The following is a 21,242-nucleotide window of genomic DNA, read 5'->3' as shown; positions in this document are numbered from 1 at the left end:
CCACAGCCTAAAAAGAGAAGAAAAACAGAGCCTCTCAGACTCTGGTCTGACCGCATGTGCGGCACTTGCCCCTGCACGTGCGGAGCGTGCCTCTCGCACGTGCGGCTCCTTCCGCACCTCCCCCTCCGCACCAGCATATTAGGCAGTGTGCAACCCTCTAAAACTTACCATTCCCCGCACGTGCGGCCTCATCCCCAGCACGTGCGGCCCAAGACCCCGTACGTGCGGTCCTGGTCTCCAGTCTAGAATTTCATTGTTTCGATCCTAGACACTCCAGACTTGACCGCGCACCCTCCGAAACAAGTGACGCTCAACTTGGAGTTAGACAAGAACCAGAATTTGAAAGAAAGCTCTCAAACACCACAACTCAAAGAGGACAAGAAGGAAACAACACGCAATGAAACTGGACATCACAACACCCTACAATTTCTTTCATGTTAAGACCACACATATTTCTAAATACATGCCAAAATAATTAGCTTAAGACCCAACACAATCCTCATAAATAGTCAATCGAACAATTAGAGCATTCCAACCACAACTAACTTAGTCCATCCCAGTGAAATTTAGAACTAGCTTTTACTTATTCTGACAGCATCACTCTAGGACGTTATACTTTAAGTGGCTCCACTTATCATTAAAACCTCAACACTATACTACTACAACTAGTCTAATTTCTAACAAACTTTACCTCCAAAATCCTTTATATAGCTCACTTCCACAATTTGATGTAAGGCTTCAGAATAGCTCTCCTCATAATGACAAATCATTTACTGTGCATCATAGTCTCCATCATGTGATGGTAATGCATACACCCATTATTCTACAAAACCATTTAACTTATGATCCAATGTAAATTCTAAATCATATTGACTCGTCAGTCTGACCCTTGTAGTTTATCTTATCCCTTTTTCTTAGGGAGAAACATCCTCAAGGTAAAGACAAAATCAACTCATAGTTTAATATTCCGCACAAATTCACACACGTCGTATCTGAGTTAAACATACACTTATACATATATGTACACCACATAAGGCAAACCACGTAAGTACATAGTCACGTAGAGCACATACAAATCACTTTTCTAAGACATCAACTTACCCCATGACGCTCAAAGACTTTCAAGTGGAAAAAACATTGATCAGGTGCCTTTCAAAAAAGATTTTGATGAATGCAATAGGCGCAAGTTGTATCCCAGAAGCTTATTCCCATACCCACATAGCCACAAAAACACACAAAGCTTGCAAAGCACATAAGCGCCGCATCCTAGCCTAGTAAAACCATTGTGACAAATGTCACTTCCTATGAGCCCAAGGTATTCAAACCTGGTTAGCTCTGATACCAATTTGTAACGTTCTGGGAAAACACCTCCCAAATCCTGTTCCCCTATCTCAATCCACATAGATACAAACAGTAGATAAAAAAATAATAATACAATCCCATAACACTTCTTTCCTATTGAACTATTCTCAAGAATTTCAATATAGTCAGTTTATATGCATGGTTAAAATGAAATAGTTCAAAAGCTACGAAGTTATACAAAATAGAGAAATAAAAAAGGGACAACACTCTATCGAAAGTGTCCCTGATTTAAAAATAAATCCTTTATATTTATACAAAATAACCCCAAGGCTTCAACACAAAACATCAAACAAGTGATCATTCATACTTCGTCCACATTGCTTTCCATAGTAAATCATTTAGGTGAGTGAGTGCTTAGTAGGAAGTATATTTAACAAATTATATATTTAATTGAAACACACATGGTCATACTATGCAAGTATAAAAATTATGTTAACGTAAATCTTCTTTATAAGTTTAAATGACCAAGCAGGATATTAGATAATCATTCCTGCAAAAGCAGGGGCGGTAAATATACTATGACATCCCAAGTAAGAGCCATAATTCAAAACAAATACATAGATATAGATTTTGTATACTGAAAATAGTCCCACATTTGACGCTCCAGAAACGGTTGGGCGATGGGAACCCAAAAACCATTTTTCCTTCCACATGTGCCGACTCCTGAAATAGCGGGGATGTGGACAACCAAAAATCATGTTTCTCTACATTTGCCGACTCCTGAAACGGCGGGCTCATGGACACCCAAAAATATTTTTCCATATTTGTTCGGCAATATGCATAGGGCAATTGGGCACGTTGACTCCTCGTGCGGATACCAATTACTTTACACAACTCAACCAAACCCGACTCACTACGCGGACTCATAGACTATTTATCCCCTTTCAACTCCTTCAATATGCCAACCTTTAAACGTCACAAGATAAAATTTTAAAAGTTTATGATGCATGAATTTTCCAAATCTCAATTTCCCTATAATAATGTCAATGCATAACAATTCAATAGTTCATATGTTAACAATGAGAAGATTCTTCAATATATAACCATCACCGTCTCCAGTTTTGATGTAAAAGTCTCAAAGCCTAAGTTTTCAACATCAAAGTCAAGTAAATACACTTAATTTTAGGTTCTAAAGGCCAATTGAGCAAAACCCCCTTTTAGCCCTTCTAACCATTCATACACATTAGTATCACAAGAAGAATTAAATATTGTATATGATGTATGAATTTAAAGTTTTCAATTTCCCCTAGGATGATTCAATTCACAATAATCCAATAATTCATATTTCGACCTCAAAGTCAAATAAACACACCCAATTTCATGTTTTAAAAATCAATTGAGCAAAACCCTCTTTATTGAACAAGTTTCAAAACTAGGGTCTGTAGAAAATTAGGGATTTTCTCTCTTTCATGAATTAGAGACTATTTTTCATCATCAACAACAATAATCTTCAATAATAGACATAATTCCATCCATAATCATGAATTATTGCCCACATCCTTCCAAATCATTTATTAGCATACACAATCCATACAAATATGTATATATACATCTACAAAGGTGAATATCTAATGAAATTATCACATATGGGTCTCAAATTAAAGATATGATAAGTTAAAAATACCCCTACCTCAAGAATTGAAGCATAAGATGGAAACCCACTTGAAATTTCAAAGAAAATGCGAAACAATTGGTAGATATCTCAAACTAGACTTGTTCTTCAATTTTCTTGAAGGATCTAGGGTGGATTTAAGGGAGAAATTAGAGAAATCAAGTGTTTGGAGCTCTAGGGTTTCGGGTATGGAGGAGAGAGAGAGAAGAGAGGAAGAAAGAATAAATATTTTGGGCTAAAAAGTGACTTTAAAGTGCCATAATTCGTGCAGACTACACGAGCAGTCAAAAGTTCACTCGAGCGGACTTGCATCCAACACAGGTATCCAAATTTTAAACAGGCATAACTTCCTCGTCCGGATTACATTTTAGGTCGTTCTTGTATCCAAATCCAAGCCTTGGAAACACGATTTCCAGTGGTTGTAACCTCATATCCAAACTCAAAGTGTGGAAAGAGAAAAACACAAAAGAGTGAAGACTACTCAAAGGACAATTTATCTGAATCAATGTTTTTGGTTCAATCTTATTTTACCATTATGATACCACCTCAATCAATATTCCAAAATGAATCAAAGAGGCTCCAAGTACAATAATAAGAGTGTCAAGAGCAATCTCACTAGTTCAAGAAGTACAAGTGTTACAAATGCTTTTTCCGTTGGGAAATCCTTGAGTGTTATGGAATTAGTTAATATCTAGTTTAAGAAGTACAAAGTGTTACAAATGCTTTTTCCATTGGGAAATCCTTGAGTGTCATGGAATTAGTTAATATCTTGGAAGAGGGATCCGTCATCTCTCTCACAGAGAGTAGATGGAGAAGAACGAGAGAGAGAGAGAGAGAGAGTTGAGAACTTGAGATAAATATTAGATATAATTCATGAATATGAGATAATCCTTGAGTGTTCGTTGAGTTGAGTTCAAATTGACATCCCTATCTATAATTCATCTCCAATCAATTACAAAAACAAAGAAGAAAGAAGTCTAAATGGGGGGCTTGAATTTGGAAATTGTCATATTTATTATATTGAATATGCTTTTCCTGCTACCATTTGACATAAAGAATTATAAAAATAGACATTAATTGTTACTGACGAATTGGTAGCAGATATGGGTCACTGCGGTGCTGAAGCAGTGTGGTGTACGTTTTAGGTTATATTTTAATAATTTTAATAGTTTATTTTTTATATAAATATTAATAAAATATATTTATAAAAAATTAAATTGATTAGATAATATCTTTATCGAATTACATTTGTGGATAAAAAAATAAATTGTAAATATGATTGTAAGGGTAAAATTAAAAATAAATGTAATTTGACGAATTGTGAGATTTTCTTTTAATAGTATTGTGATGTGAGGTTACAAATACATGTCTGGTTTGGTTATAATTTTTAGAAACTATTTTCAAATGAGTTTTTGATTGTCTTTAATGATTTTTTTATATTTTAATTAAAAAATTTTAATTTATTAACTTATTTAGATCATATTTTTTTTTTTTTACATTTTTTTATATTTTTTTAAAAAAATTAATAAGTTAACTTCTTTTTTTTTTTTATTACTTTCCAAAACAAAGATTAGAATAGAATAGAGAAGGTTTGGTGGGAACTACATAGATAGATACACTTGTGTTTTGTGTATGTAACCCTCCTCCATCACTTTCTTCGGTCTTCCACCTACCCCCATCTCCCCTCTCTCTCCTCGCATCTTTCTGTCCTTTTCCCGCTAGTTTGTGACTACTGCATTACCTATCCTCACCAAACTCGCATTTTGTTTTATTTATTTATTTTTATTTTTGGGGGGTGAGGTATCCCTCACAAGATTCAAAGCAAAACTGCATAAACAATCCATTTTCTCTCTCATCTACCCAACCTACTATCCACCTATAGCCCCTGGTTTCTCCTTATTCAGCTCTTTGTATGGTAAACTTTTTATATGTATTTTTATAATATACATTTTATATTTTTATAATAAATATTACATAATTTTTTAATAAAATTATGATAATTTATAATTTAGCAAGGAAGTTACACATTTTGTGATAATATTATGTATTTTTATGGTAATATTACATATCTTTTTATCCAAATATTTTCTAACAAAAAATTGTGTAACATTATTACATAAATACATAATTTCGTTTCTAAACGGCAAATTATCGTAACTCAATCAGAAGAAATACGTAACAATTATAAAAAATATATATAACATATATTACAAAAATGAGTAATAAGGGTGTAGCTAGGGGTGTTCGCGGATCGATTTTATGCAGTTTACGGTTCGGTTTTGACCCGCCTGCATCTATGCGGTTTGGGAAAAAGTCAACCCGTAACCTCCCGCAGTGCGGTTTGCGGTTTGTGCAGGTAGGGTTTGCAGATGTGCGGGCGGTTTGCGGTTTACACTTTTTTTTAAAAAAATTAATTTTTGAGTTTTTTTTTTTCCCATCGAATTTAGGCATCAGATTCATTTTATATATTCGAGATCATTTGACAACAATTTTCTGATGAGTTTACAAATAAAAATTGAATATCAATGCATTAAATGAAAGTACCAAAAACAAAGAGACCCTACACTAGCATTTTTGTTATGAAAAAAATGTATATCAATGCATTAAGGTTGAACTCAATTAGAATTGTCAGTTCAGTAATCAATAATCAAACTAGAAGTTCTATCGACCACCAGAAGGAAAATTTTATTAGGAAAAAGTGGATGAGTCACCAATAAAAATCATATAAGAAACCAATTTTAGGACTTGATAATGGCGAAAGTTGAGAAATATTTAAAAATAAGGATTCTAGTGTCATAGATAACATAATGGTGCTTCTGTTAAAGTTACAAAGTTGGTATATAAAAAAAATTAATAATAATAATTAAAGTGCGGGCGGTTTTTTCGGGTTGCAGTTTAACCCGCTATCCGCCCGCGACCTGCAAATTTGTCATATTTCAAACCGCATCCGCCCGCATTATGTTTGCGAAACCGCCCATTTATATGCGAGTTGGGCAGATTGGGCGGTTTGAACGGTTCGGATAAACTGTTGCCTACCCCTAGGTGTAACCGATACCCATCTTTTGAGGGATATGTAGTATAGCATTACCTTTTATATATAAAGAATAAATTATATTATTTTTTTTTTAAATTCAAAAAAATATAATTATTCTCATACTTTTGATATAATTACACTAATTTTTCTTTTGATACAGCTAAAATGATTGAAACCAATGTTAATGGGGAGTAGATAATAAAATAAATAAGACAAATATATATTTTAGTAGGAAAGAGATGATAACATCATTTTTTTTTATTCATATGACTAATAAATTACTAATAAAAAAGGTATACGTGTTAGGTAAATTAAAACCTTAAAGGAAGTTATATAATTAAATCAAAAGTGTGATTAATTATATTTTCTTCAAATTTTAGTAAAAGTAAGTGTAATTTACCCTATTTCTATTTTTGCAAAATATGATTAAATAGGCATAATTTCTACTAATCCTAAGGTAAAAATTAATAATTTACAAAATCACTCTTTCTTAACTGGCGTATAATCATTAAAAAATATATATATTGTGCTAACAAGTGCCTCTAGGTATAAGTAAAATACAAAAAAATTGTATTTTTACTGAAATTAAAACTATAAATTTTTTAATAATTTTATATATTTTCAACACACTTTATATACACTTCTCAGCATTAAACAATACATAGAGGACATTTGTTAACATTTGTCTTTAAAAAAAATATATTTCTATCTAAAATAGATAAAAATAAAGAATAATGTTAATAAATGTATATGAGTAATGATGTTTTATTTAATTTAATAACTCTAAAGCATTGTTAAATCGTAAATAATAATTATTTTGATGCTTGAGAATATAAAAAATTAATTATAAATTTAAAATATATTTAAATATTCATATAACAGATATATTTAATTAAATAAACATACAAAAATTAAAAATTTATTAAAACCGAAACAAATTATACAATATTAAAATATATACCATAGCCAAATATATAAATTCAAAGAGAAATTATACTTTATCCCCCTTTATATTTGAATGTTTTCTTATTTTAGTCTTTGATTTTTTTTATTTTTTTATTTTTTTTTTACTACCAAAACTATAGCACAAAATAACACATTCATAGTCATGTATCATAAAAATATTTTATTTATATATAACTCACATTTCTAATACAAATTTAAATTATAATATAATAATATATTTTTTTATGTTATATGTTAGGTAACATGACATTTTTTTTTTGTTTAATTTTAAATAAAAATTAAATTTAAAAAGAAATGAGAAAATTTAAAATATGAAAATGAAAGAAAAAAAAAACTTCAAAAATTAAAATGAAAAAATGGCAAAACATAAATGCGACCAAATTTAATTTACCCATAAATTTAAAGAGGGTAATAGTATGATACACACTCTAAAAAATATGTAAATTATGACATTAGTGAGGTTGATCAATATAAATGTCATGACTCAATCTTATTGGAGTTCATAACTTTATAAAAAATGAAAATCATATACCACATAAAGGTACAACTAATACTTCTTCATAACAAAAATAATATCATAATCAACGTGATATTGTTTATAGTTTGCTTATTTAGTTTATTTTTAACTTTTTATAAAAAAAAAAAATGTAAAAAAATAAAAAAGTGATGTGATCGAAATAAGTATCCTTATTAAATAAATACATTTATTTAGATCAACTCTAAATAACTAATACCATAATGGCTTTGTTTGGCTAGAGACTATATTTACCTAAAGGAAAATGCTAGAGACCCCAAATAAATTACTAAGGTTGTGTTTGATAGAGTTTTATAAATATGATTTGAGAATATGAGTTGTATTTGAGTTTGTGAGTCGTGGAATAATGATTTGAGTGTAGAAAATTTGTTTGGTTATGGCTTTTGAATAGAGTGTTGAATTAAGTTTTGAATTGAATGTGAAATTGAGTTTTGAAAGTTTGATTTGACATGTGAAGTAAGAAAATTTGTTTGGTTATGAGTTTTGAAAAAAAATTTCAAAACTTAATTCAAATTGTTATAACTCATAACAAAACACACTATTTTCATACCTTGAAAATTTTGATCAACACTTATAACCAAACTCTTTTTAAAATTCAATTAAAAATTTTATTATTAACAGAAAATAACATTAATCAATTTTTTAATTGAAAATACTACAAAAGAAATAATTTTTTTCTAAAATAAATATTCAAAAAATTTAAATCATAAATATTTAAATAATTTAAATAATCTAAAAAATTTAATAAGTAAAAAATTAAAATAAATATTCAAAAAATTTAAATCGTAAAAATTTAAATAATTTAAATATTCAAAAAATTTAAATAATTTAAAATGTTAATATTTTAAATTTAAAAATACCGCTACACTCAAATCGTAATCAAACACATAAAACAAAACTCAATTAAGAAGTTATTTTTAAAACTTATAACCAAACACATAATTCGAAACTCCATACTACCTTCATAACTCTACATTCAAATCGTAACCAAATACATAACAAAAAAATTAAAATATTTTTATAAAATAGAGTTTGAATTTATTTTTATAAAATATTTTAAAATTTAAAAAATTAAAATCATAATATTTTGAAATTAAAATATTTAAAAATATTCAAAAAATTAAAAATTTTAAAAATCGTAACATATTTAAATATTTAAAATCTTAACAAAATTAAAATATTGACTTGAATTGAGTTTTGAAAAAGAGTTTTGAATTATGTGTTTAGTTATAAGTTTTGAAAAGTAATGATTATGTTTTTAATTGAGTTTTGAAAAATGCGTCCGGATCCTCTAGAGTCATCCTCTAGAGTGATCCTCTAGAGTGGTCCCTTAGAGTGCAACACGTGTCCCATTATCGCATCCAACGGCTGAGATGATCCCTCACCAAAACGGCGTCGTTTTGGTGAGCTAGACCAAAAAAAATAAAATAAAATAAAATTTACAGAGCTGCAGTTCATCACCATGGATGAACTTCCATTTTCTTCTGTGAGCCAGACCAAAAAAGAAAAATTGGAAGAAAATAGATTTGAGAGAAAATGGATTCTGTCCTTTCTCTATTGCATCTGTAGACTACTCGAAACACTCCCTCTCTCCCTCTCTCTCCTCAGGAACCCAATATAACTTCCCAACTCTCCTCTCTCCCTCTCTCTCTCTCTCTCTCTCTCTCTCAAATGGCAAGCCCAACAATACTCTCACCTTGCAGCAGTGGAAGACGAAGCAGCGACTCCAACTCCCCCGAGTTTGAGTTTTGTATGCTCCGAAACCCATCTTTCCCTCAGAATCCATTTTCATCTTTCCCTCAGAGCCCAACAATAGATTTGACAGAATCCATTTTCTTCTCTCAAATCCATTTTCTTCTTCCTCCTCCTCCCTCTCGACTCGATCTGTCCTCCCTTCAATTCCATTTTCTTCTTCTTCCTCCCCTCTCTCGACTCGATCTGCAGCTCTGTAAATTTTTTTTTTTTTTTTTTTTTTGGTCTAGCTCACCAAAACGACGCCGTTTTGGTGAGGGATCATCTCAGCCGTTGGATGCGATAATGGGACACGTGTTGCACTCTAAGGGACCACTCTAGAGGATGACTCTAAAGGATCCGGACGCTTGAAAAATAGGTGTAGAATTATAATTTGAAAGCTCAAAACAAACAATATACTCAAATTAATGGATGAAACTATAATTTGAATTGCTTACCAAACGAAATCTAAATATTCTGCCAAACCTTTCACATAAAATCACATACATGTGATTTGTATGAATCCCACACCATGTGAGAGAATTAATAAAACATTTGGTAAATTTGAAATCGCTAGCAAAACTCTGAGCTAAAATAGCCAATAATGGTAAAATATACTAAAATATGTAATAAGACAAAATATCATATTTATAATTATTTTATTTTTTGTGTCAAAACTATCAAATGAACTACTATATATACATATATAACCAAATTATAAGCAAAATACCACAAAATTGCACAGGATTTCCCATTTAAAGAACATTTTCCATATTCAATCTAAAAAAAGCAAAGGAGAACATTTTCCATATAAAAATGATTGATTTGGTTGGTAGGCGTTAAGACCGCAGGAGCCAGTTTCTTATCTGGGAGAATGTTAAATACCATCCATTTATTGGTAAAAAACCTCTGAAACCTCACACTAAAATCCACATTTAGAGGAAGAGGAGGAGGAAGAGGAAGAGGAAGAGGAGATCGATAGGGGTTTTACCTTACTCAATACCAATGGATTTCTTACAAACATTTGATATCCAGATCGTCAGTGTTGCTGTTGCCCTTTTCGCCATTGTTGCTGCTGCTGCTTTCTTCTTTTCCTCCAAAAAACCCAAAGGTCTATTATGTTTTTCTGACTATTTGTGTCTTGATTTTTAATGGGTTTTCAAAAATTCTGGCTAATCAATCTTGTGCAGTTTTTAAATTAGTTTGTTTTTCAATTTGTAAAACTGGGTTTTTACCAATTTGTGTGTTTGTTTAATAACATATGGGATTTGCTTGATAGGGTGCTTAAATCCTGAGAACTTCAAGGAATTCAAGCTTGTGAAGAAAACCCAGATCAGTCATAATGTGGCCAGGTTCAAATTTGAACTTCCTACATCTACTTCAGTCTTGGGACTTCCTATTGGACAACATATAAGCTGCAGGTACAACTGTGATTCTATATGTACTTCAAAATCTGTGCTTGATTGTATTTTTGTAGATGCTTTATCTTTCAAATATTGGCTCTGTTGTTCTTTTTTTTAGTCTTTTTTCTTTCTCTTTTCCCTGATTAGATTTTGATTGATATTTACTTTATCAAAATAGGGGTAAGGATGGCCAAGGTGAAGAGGTTATTAAACCTTACACCCCAACTACTTTGGACTCTGATGTTGGATCTTTCGAGTTAGTCATCAAGGTATATGTAAAACACACACTATTCTTAGACATGGGTTTGCAAGATTTATTTAGGTTGTATTTGAAGGGTTTTTTTTTTTTTTTTTTTTTTTTTGGGGGGGGGGGGGGGGGGTAGTTGAACTATACTTTCATGTGTTCATAAGGATTCATTTTCACGAGGGATCTGATGGGGATTTTTATGTGTTGGTTGTTGGCATAATGTCTATTGTATTAATGGTTTTATGATTATGTGCATAAATAGATGTATCCGCAAGGAAGGATGTCACATCACTTCCGGGAAATGTGCGTTGGTGATTATCTAGCTGTGAAGGGACCAAAGGTATGTGTTCCCATCTCTAATGTTGATTTCATCAAACTTTTCTTGTTTGCATGCATGCTTGTTGCTAGAAGCTGAGTTCTGTCTGCTCCACAAGGCAAAGAATTTGAGCAATTTTAGCTTACTTTAGAAATTTTGGCTCCATGCAGGCATGATGAAGGAATGATACTGGAAAGAACTCATGTTGGATCCTTTAGATAGATGAATGTTGTTATTTATTCTAGATTGCATCTGGTCATACTACTATTGAATTTTGTTCATTGTTTTATATCTTTAAATCTACCTTTATGTGTAGTTATATGGCTTAATATCTGGTGGACGTTTGTGTATGCACTTAATATACTTCTTTATTTGCATGGAAAACCTTTTTAACTGTTTGGTGAATGACATGTCCAAGTGTATTTACTTTGTACATGGGCCCTTTAGTTGTGGTCCCTGTACTGTATGACAGCAGTTTGCACAAATCCTTGTTTCTAGAAGGTTCTATGTAAGTTGAAGTCATGGTTACCAAACCTATGGTCTGACGACTTGATTTTTGGAATGAACAATTTAATTGTAGAACATATCTTTTTGAATCAGAAAAGCCCTTCTTATTTTTTGCCTTATGTCAATGTTATTAGTCTAAAATGTCACATTGCATTCCATTCCCTGTTCAGTGTACCATAAGATTATGCAATTAGTTAGCATTAGGTTAAGCCCTCGTATCTGAGTCTGAATCATGCTTCTACAATATGGTTACAATAGAAAACTATCGTAGGTTTGTTCTTTGCCTTGAAGCAAGAGGTCAGTAGTTCGATTGTCGAAGTACGGTCCATTGGATAGGTTTTGGTAGAAAACCATCATAGGTTTGCTACTTGCCTTTAAGCAAGAGATCGACCATCTAGTTGCCAAAGTACTGCCCCTTGGACATGTTTGTGTAGAAAATCATCGTAGTTTTGTTCCTTGCCTTTAAGCAAGAAATTGACAGTCCAACTACCAAAATACTGTCCCTTGGACAGGTTATTTTTGTTCTTTGCCTTGAAGCAAGAGGTCGGTAGTTCGATGGTCGAAGTACTGTCCATTGGATAGGTTTTTGTAGAAAACCATCATAGGTTTGCTCCTTGCCTTTAAGCAAGAGATCGACCATCTAGTTGCCAAAGTACTTCCCCTTGGACATGTTTTTGTAGAAAATCATCGTAGATTTTTCCTTGCCTTTAAGCAAGAAATCGACAGTCCAACTACCGAAATACTGTCCCTTGGACAGGTTTTATGCCAATCATGTTATTAGGTTTAGGGTTTTTTTGGGGGCTCCGGCTTTAATGCATTTACGTCAGGTGGACAGTTGTTGGTCATTCCAATACTCATCAATACCTTGCATTAAATGCAAGGGCATGTTATTCAAATGAAGCGAAATGCTTGTTTGAAGAGTGTGCCATATCTCCTCCTTTTGCACAAATACGAGTTCAAATCATTGTTTTGATATTTGTGATATCCATTTGACAGCATTTTCTTTGAACTTTTATGTAGTTATTTATTTTTTTGCTGTTACTTTATTTTTGAGCTTTTTTGGAGTGTCAATAATTGATACATTAGTTTACAATTTATGGAAATGAAGCAAAAGGCATTGCGCCTAAGATATTTAGCATAAAAGGTTGTGCTATAATGAAGTGATTATTGCTATTGTACTTAGCTTTTCATATCCAACTTAAAGAATTATTTTATTTCATTTTATTTTATTTTTTTACCTTCATGTAGAAATCAATCATTTCTATTTGGTAATAAATCAATCTTTAGGAAAAACATGAAAATTAATCCTTTTCTGTAAGTGTCTATTTTTGATGAATAAGAAGGCTTAAGCTAAAGAAAAAGGTTATTCCTGGTACATGCAAGATATACAAGCACCTTAGGCGTTAGGAGGGGGAAAAAAAAAAAAAAAGCAATGTAAAACTTCTGGATGGAGAATCTCAATAGAAAAAAGAATGAGAAGCATATCATCTGTTTAGTTTTGTAACTAATAACTGTAGTCTTGTAACTTCTTAGTATTTGAACTAAGTTATTATATTTTGTTGTCTGGATACTTGCTCACCCAAATTGTAATACTATCAGTAAAGGTGGTTCCCCCAAGCCTGGTTCTGCTTTTGCATCATCCTTTGAGAGTTTGTTTTGCTGCCAAAATTACATTTGCTGGCGTTGGACAAAGATGTCTTTGGTCTAGTTAACTAGAAATATGCTAGAAAATAATCAGGTTTGGCTAACATGAACTTGTAATTGATGGATTGATTATTATGATATATGGTTGGTAAATTGCAGTCAGACTGAAAGGAAGGGTGTTAAACTGAGGTTGGGTTAGGAAGAAACATGTTTATTTTTATTGACCTTTTAGAATCTGAGCCATCTTTGATAGTTAGAAATTCCAGGTTATTGTTTGTGGTTGTATGGGACAGACATAAACCTTCCAAAGCATTTGCTAATTTGGAAAATATCTTTCGCTTTGGGCACCATCTGCATCGATGATCATTTGTATGTCAACTTTCAAGTAAATTTGACATAATCATCTATGGTTCTCTGGGCAATTATTTTGTCACCTCCACTGCCTGTCAGAGGAGATGACTGTCCATCTCATCCTGAGGAACTAGGGTTGCCACCACAACATCTCTGAAGAAACTGGGTTACCACCATCTTTTTGTAGTGATTGTTCCATATTTTCATGGGTACCTTTAGGCAGTATTCTTTTGTCGGTCCAAATATATTATTAGGGCTCTTTAACTGCACAATTGACAATGTTTCTCCTATTGCTAACCAATTTTGAACTACCTTCAACCGAGTAAAATTCTTGAATCCCGTTTTTTTTTTTCGTTTTTTTTTCTTTTTTTTGTTTACTTGTTATTCTTAATGGATGTTGACCTTTTTGTAGCCAACTTTGGGTTATAGAGTGTAGCTGGATGCCTTGGTTAGAGTGACTTGTGAATGCTGTCTTAAGAGACCACTTGTTAAGGGATATACAAGGGTATAGCAACTTCTGCACAGATCTCTCTGTATTGGTGGGCTTCTCAACCACTTGGTTCGAGCTATGTTGATAGTGAAGCATGCCACCTACTGTACCTTTCTTGTTTTGCTTCCAATTTTACCTTATTTTTTTCTTGGATAAAGTACTAGATGCAGCTGGTTCCATTTGGACCATCCAAATCAAATATCGACACTCTCTCTGCCTTACACTGTGTCACCACTATAACTACTTAATGCCACTTCCCTGTAATAGGTGAGGAGTGTGTATTTGACCCTATTTATGACATTAAGTATGTCTTGAAGTGTCAATCAGATAAGTCAACCTACCAACCATCTAGAGTTATACCCCTAGGGGTTAATCTAGTTGGCAATGTGTTTGCTACCCACATGCCCAGCTCAAGTTCGACTTTTGTCGGCCCCTCCTGTTTTTCCCAAATCATGTGATTAGGGGAGTTGCTTGATCCTCATGTTTACACTCCTAGGGTGGGCCCAAAGGACCTTGCCTAGGACACGGTTCGTGGTTATTAAAAAATAAATAAAATCTAGAGTGTATGTTCATATAACAACTTTCTTGGGTCTTGGACTATACCATTTTTTAATATGTTTAAAAGTGCTTATTTTTTCAGTATTCGCTTGGCATAGTTGAAGTTATTTTGCTTCATTTCCATTTTTTCTCCATATGATAGGTTGACTTTTCAAGATCCCAAGTCATTTGAACTGCAATAAGTGAATACTTATGTTAGTTTTATGGTGAACTGAAGTTCTTAAATAGTTGGCAATATTCGTCCAAAAAAATATTGTTTTCTTGTTAGAGAAAGCTTCTATGGGGGTGGTTGCAAAGCTGCATTGAGTGATAAAAAACTGTGTCTGAAACTTTATCAGTGTTGTTTGCCAAGCAACTTGACTTTAAGGAAATAGAAGTTTAATTATTTGTGAAAAGTCTCTCTCTCTCTCTCTCTCTCTCTCTCTCTCTCTCTCTCTCTCTCTCTCTCTCTCTCTCTCTCTCTCTCTCTCTCTCTCTCTAATATCAAGTGATCCTATCTTGTATTTTAAATAAACACATTAGACATGATTAGTGGCTCGACTCATGTAATGTCTCAATGGCCTAAATTAACATTTATATAGCTGCCGGACTGCTAAGTATTGGTTCTCGAACTTAACTAACCTGGATTCTTATTCTCATGATATAAATGCGTTGGGTTATTGACGCTTCATAGATATGAAGTTACTACCACATGAAAGTGATCATATTGGGGTGGTTTTATTGTTCCAGGGCCGTTTTAAGTATCAACCTGGCCAAGTGAGAGCCTTTGGTATGCTTGCTGGTGGCTCTGGCATTACTCCAATGTTCCAGGTATGTATTTGAGAATCTAGGATATGTATTTTGATCTAATTATCAAGATATATTAATTATTTTAGATTGATGTCTTCTTAAAGGTTTTGGTGTTTCTATATTGCTTTTGTTTTGTTCTGATCTGTTTCCACTTTAGGTTACAAGAGCTATTTTAGAAAACCCAAAGGACGTGACGAAGGTGCATCTCATTTATGCTAATGTTACATTTGAGGACATTCTTCTAAAGGTATTTCTCTTATCAACTTTGTGTTAGTATGGGCCATACAAAAGCTAGCATGACTCCACTAGAGAAATGAAATCTTTAGAATCTGTATGAGTTGGTCATTACCTAGGTTGGCCAAAAACATATTGGCCCTGTTTTGGGAAGTAGAACTCATTTTGCACGTCCAAGATGGGAATTTTCTCCTAGTTAGTATATGGTGCTTAGTTTTCAGCCAGAGGCTTTCTTTACCGTCTCGATGTAGGGAGTGCAGGCTAGGTATTGCCTTGGTGATTAGGATCTCTTAATGAGGTGTTGGTTAGGTGATGTCTCTGGAAAATTCAAAGCTTTTGTTTCTAGCTATTTACAACCATTAAAGAACAAGAAAGTACAGTTGTAAGTGGTGTGGATAACACAGAAAAAGGTTTGAATGTGTAGTGTATGTTCTTGCATTGCAACTTCAACCTATTATTACCCTTTAAAACAAAGACAAAAAGTAATATGTTCAATGGAAAGATAATAACTTTTTACCAAATAACTTAATTTAACATAACCTCCTCGACGATTAAAACATTGGACTGAACATAAAAACCAGTAACTGAATTTTGTCACTTGCCAAGATTTCTGTCTTTTAGAGTTTGGTGAACATTCACGGTTGAGATGATGTTATGTAGTAATGATGATTATAACCCCAAGGGGTTGGCCTAGTGGTAAGGCCTTGGGTCTTGGGGGTGTACTCCCTCTAAGGTTCAGGGATCGAAACCTCTTAAGTGTTAACAATTCCTTGGTCCATCGGACTGGAGGAAAACCCTTGAATTAACCTTGATACACTTGTGGGAAACTCCTTGCTGAGGGTCTGTGCACCCCAGGGGATTAGTCTGGTTTTGATCCGAACACCCCAATGCCAATCAAAAAAACATAAAATAAAAAAATGTAGTAATGATGATTATGTTTGCGCTATCATTTAAATTCCTACATAAACCTGCTTTATTATATAATAGAGTTTATATGAAGATAACCCTAATGGTCTCTCTTATCTCTTGACCTATTCTTTTCTTTCTTTCTTCCCTTCTATTCTCTCTTTCTTTTGTCTTCCTTATTGTCTTGTATCAAAAAATTGTTCAAAATAGTGGGTCTCATTTTCAAAAATTGTTTTTTGCTCTTCTATTCTCTTTCAGTTTCATGCTTTTCCTTCATTCTCTTCTCTTATTGGTTGCATGATACAATTAGAGTCGATTTCTTCTATTTTACCTCACTTTCATCCTTTTCTGTTAGTGTCTTTTCATCTTCACTCACTGTCATTCTTCTTACTCTTTGGTTATCAGTCCATTGCTGTCTGTTCTTCTTTTCTTGAATGCAGAAGTATCCTTTGGTTGTTCTTCGGTAAATTTTATAGAGTCCTATACATTTACGTTAATCAGTTTCGTCGGCTCTTTATAGTATTTCAAAATGAGAACATATAGTTGTGACAGGGATTTAAAGATTGAGCAAAAAATCTTCGTTATCCAGATTGATGGAGTGTCTAGAGCTGAGAAAATTAGAATGGCAAAGACGAAGTTATTGCTTGTTGTTGGATTTGGGTAGCGCTAACATACTGAAAAGCAGCACGGGAGAATGACAGTAGCTTCTATTTTCACACATGGTTTTGTCTTGGTGCACACATCTTTTTCTTCTCTCTCATTTTGTTTTGTTTTGTTTTGTTTTTTTTTTGTTCCCGAAATCAGCTTCCAAATAAAACTATTTGGTCCGGAAATCAACTTCCGAACAAAATTATTTGATTTGGCTGTATCTTTGGTTTAGAAGTTGATTTTTGTACAAAACTATTTAGTTCAGAAGTCGACTTCCGAACCAAAAATTTGCAAATTCAATGTGTACTGAGATAATGTGGTGTGTGAAAATAGAACCTCCCAAGAAAGGTGATTACTTATTTAGTAAATTTTACTTGAATATGCAGCTCCCTTCAATTTATGAAATGTCTTTTTTAGTTATAAAGCTTCAATTTTTTGTTTACATGTATGACATGCATTAGTTGTTTCAATTGTTGCATCATTTTCTCCCTTGGTATGGGAAATTGGCTGCTTCTACGAATAAGGATTACCATTGGCACATTGTGTTGCATCATATAATGGGGCTACTAGTGCTGTGACTTGAACTACTATAGATTTAGATGTAATAATTAATGCAATGAATCAAGATATACTGACATGTGGTTGATAAAAATGGAATGAATCAATTTACATTGTGGATATCTATCTGCAGGAAGAATTGGATGGCCTTGCTTCTAACTATCCTGATCGCTTCAAGATTTACTATGTGCTGAATCAGGTCAGTCATCGTTCTAGCATGGCACATCTGCTCTTGTTTTTGTTGCTCTCTCTCAGTTAAACTATTACGTTTACCAAATGATTGTTGTAATTTTGGGGAAGATTGAAATATTCACTCATAAGTTTTCCCTGGCCAGTGGTTCAGTGGTTAAACTTAGCCTATCAACCTTGAGGTTGTGGATTCGAACCTGAGGACAACCACTTTATACAAATCTTGCCAAAAGTTAGGTTTGTACCGAATCTACCCCTCCCAGATCTCAATCTAATGGGGAGTAAACTGGATATACATTTTTGGTTTTCTCCGGCCTTGTCTAATATAATACATAGGAAAGGGTATCTTGACATGAAAATAAGTATGTTCTTTACAGGGAGCTTATTTAAGAAGCTATTCATTGTTTCAAGGTTGTTTATCTAGTTTAGTCAATGAACGAACACAATTTTGTGAATATTAATGCATCGGAATTGCATAGTTACTTCGAAAACAAATTTAATTGATATGTCACTCGAGGGTTGCTGTTAGCATATTATCGCGTCGTATTTTGATGTGTTTCAATGTTTTGATTCGTGGGTAAGATTATATAGCTGCAGGACAGGTCCCAATCTTATACATGTATCGTGTAGATAGACCCACTTTGATTTTGTCTCTACTGATGAACTAACAGCCTGCTTAAATACCTCTGCAGCCTCCTGAGGTATGGAATGGCGGTGTCGGGTTTGTATCCAAGGAAATGATTCAAACCCACTGCCCTGCACCATCATCTGATAGTCAGGTATATTTATGTTTCCTTCTCTTTGAATGCCTGGAGGCCTTCTCGCTTATGTGTAGGGCTGCAAATGAGCCGAGCTTTGCAAGGTTTGAGCTCGGCTTGAAGCTTGATAATGAATATTTTTCTTGGCAATTATTTATATTATTTAAATGAAAATTTTTCTTGATAAATATTTACATTATTTAAATATATAAATAATATTATTGAATACACAAATAATGTATTTATCTTATCATTAATACACATTTTTACATTCGTTAATATATAAATAATCTATTTATATTGTTATTTAAATAAATAATACTCGAGCTCGAGTTAGGTTCGTTTATTAAACAAGCTTAAAAGTCTAGGTTCGAGCTTATTTGTTTACTTAATGAACCAAGTCGAGTTGAGCTCTTACCAAGCCGAGCTCACTAATATTTCGGCTTTGCAGCCCTAACATACATGTACCTTACTTTTTCAATACCTAAAATGGTTAACCCTAAAATGCTGGAACATGCACAGATCCTGAGGTGTGGCCCACCACCTATGAACAAGGCGATGGCTGCTCACCTTGAAGCTCTTGGATATGCACCGGAGATGCAGTTCCAGTTCTGATAATCTTGTGGGGTCATTTTTTTCGAAATTCAGGCATGTTTAGTAGCCCTTTTCACTGGTTGGGCATAATACAGTTTTGTTATGTTATGTCATGTTGTGTCTCTCAAGAGTTTTTAATGGAACTGTCATGCATTGGATCAACTGTGAACTTTCTTGCTAACCACTTTAATAAAGGATTTTCCCTGGATTTAAACTTACGTTAGGGGTCCAAATTAATCGCCTGTGGTGCTTATTGTTAGAACTATAAGTTTGATGACTCGTATTGCTGGAAACACGAAAGAATCAGAAACACAGCACAAATTTTTACCTGTTTTTTTATTTTATTTTTTATATATATAAATAAAATTTTATTTAATTATTTATTTTTTGGTGAGGTGTTGGGTTGACAATTGAGTCTTACAAAATTCCTCAAGAGCTTTTCACTTAGAAGATCACTTTTTTTTTTGTTTTTTTTTAATATTTAAATTATTTTTTAGTCTGTTGGTTTTGTTTCTGACTGAAAAAAAGAATTTTATTTCATGAAATTGGATCAGCATATCATACTTCAAATTAAAAAAGCAAGGTCATCTGCATAATTATTCTTTATTTATTTCTACTATTAAATATCATTTTATTTATCTTCTTAAAATATTTTTGTTCATTTAAGGGTTGTTTGAGATGATCTAAATAAGTGTGTTTTTTGTCTTTTTACGAAAAGATGCTTAGAAAAGTAAAGAGGTAATGTGATAGAAAAAAGATTAAAAGATAAATTATTTTTGAGTTGTCAAACTTGATCTTAGGCTGCGTTCGAACATTGAATTTTTGGATGGAGAAGGTAAAAGTAAAAAAAAATAAAAAATTCACATCATTTGGGCTGTGTTTGGATATTGTTTATTTATTTTTGCTATTAAATATTAAATTCCTCTGTTTATGCTATGGGTGTGCTCATGAATGACCACATCCCCCCTACTTTTTTAATTTGATGGGGTGTGCTCATGAATGACCACATCCCCCCTACTTTTTTAATTTAATGGGATGCTTCCCCCCTACTTGATAATCCCTTTGAGTTGACAAAATCTGCACAGGTCATTCACATATGAGCCAATGTAACAGTTAAGAATCTTTGCACTATTTTCGACTTACCTTTGTTTTTCCTTGGGTTGTTTTCCCAGTAATTAAAGATGATTTTAGTGAAGATGTTGCAATATTGTATTTTGTATGGAAAATTCTATATTACACCAATGAGGTGTGTACATATGCTACAACAGTTATGACATTTGTCACATTTGATTATGATTTATTGTGATGTAGTTATAACTTGATTATGATTTTATTGTGTTATTAGTTATGACTCATTGTGATATCGATTATTATTTATTGTAATTATTGTTTTGATTATGATTAAAAAAATCTTCAGTTATATACCTTATGGTGTTTGGTTATGACTCATTATTAATTTTTTAATTATGATTAAAAGAAATTTAATAATCAACACTATAAATATCAACATACTTCAAAGGGGTGTGTACCTGCATGTAGTAGCATGGCCCATTTTGTATTATATACTACTACTACACCAAATAAGCTTTCACCTACTCTGTGGGTATGAAATTTATGTTTATGTTCCTAATTTTTTTATTTTTTTATTTTGTCATTATGTTGTAGGTATGATTTCTCTCTATATTCTTATCTTCCATATTTCATGGAGGAGTATGGAAGATGAGAGTATGGAGATGAGTCATTTCCTATGTTACTCTCTATTTTTAAATCGTATGTTTTTTTATTTTTTTATTTTTTTTTACATACTTTG

General features: G+C 32.7%; 1 protein-coding gene across 3 annotated transcripts; it reads left to right on the top strand.

The window, feature by feature from the left end:
* Window positions 1-9,897: 9,897 nt before the first annotated feature.
* CBR (NADH:cytochrome B5 reductase 1) lies at window positions 9,898-19,650 on the top strand. Of its 3 annotated transcripts, XR_014346526.1 has the most exons (10): window positions 9,958-10,351; window positions 10,520-10,661; window positions 10,822-10,912; window positions 11,153-11,230; window positions 15,486-15,566; window positions 15,703-15,792; window positions 18,025-18,090; window positions 18,235-18,317; window positions 18,773-18,859; window positions 19,361-19,650. XR_014346526.1 is itself a non-coding variant. In XM_082898864.1 (9 exons), exons 1-9 carry the CDS (start codon window positions 10,246-10,248, stop codon window positions 19,451-19,453), a joined length of 834 nt encoding a protein of 277 aa, XP_082754990.1. In that variant the 5' UTR covers window positions 9,898-10,245; the 3' UTR covers window positions 19,454-19,650. The 3 variants fall into 3 exon arrangements, 1 of the variants encoding a protein (XP_082754990.1); XM_082898864.1 differs by lacking the exon at window positions 18,235-18,317 and having other exon boundaries at window positions 9,898-10,351; XR_014346527.1 differs by lacking the exons at window positions 18,773-18,859; window positions 19,361-19,650 and adding an exon at window positions 18,458-18,623.
* The last annotated feature ends 1,592 nt before the right edge of the window (window positions 19,651-21,242 follow it).

The sequence above is a fragment of the Camellia sinensis genome, chromosome 12 (assembly GCF_055761805.1).
Source record: "Camellia sinensis isolate YWXY chromosome 12, ASM5576180v1, whole genome shotgun sequence".
NCBI lineage: Eukaryota > Viridiplantae > Streptophyta > Magnoliopsida > Ericales > Theaceae > Camellia > Camellia sinensis.
The sequence above is the reverse complement of the archived record's forward strand: the minus strand, read 5'-3'. Positions and strand labels throughout refer to the sequence as shown.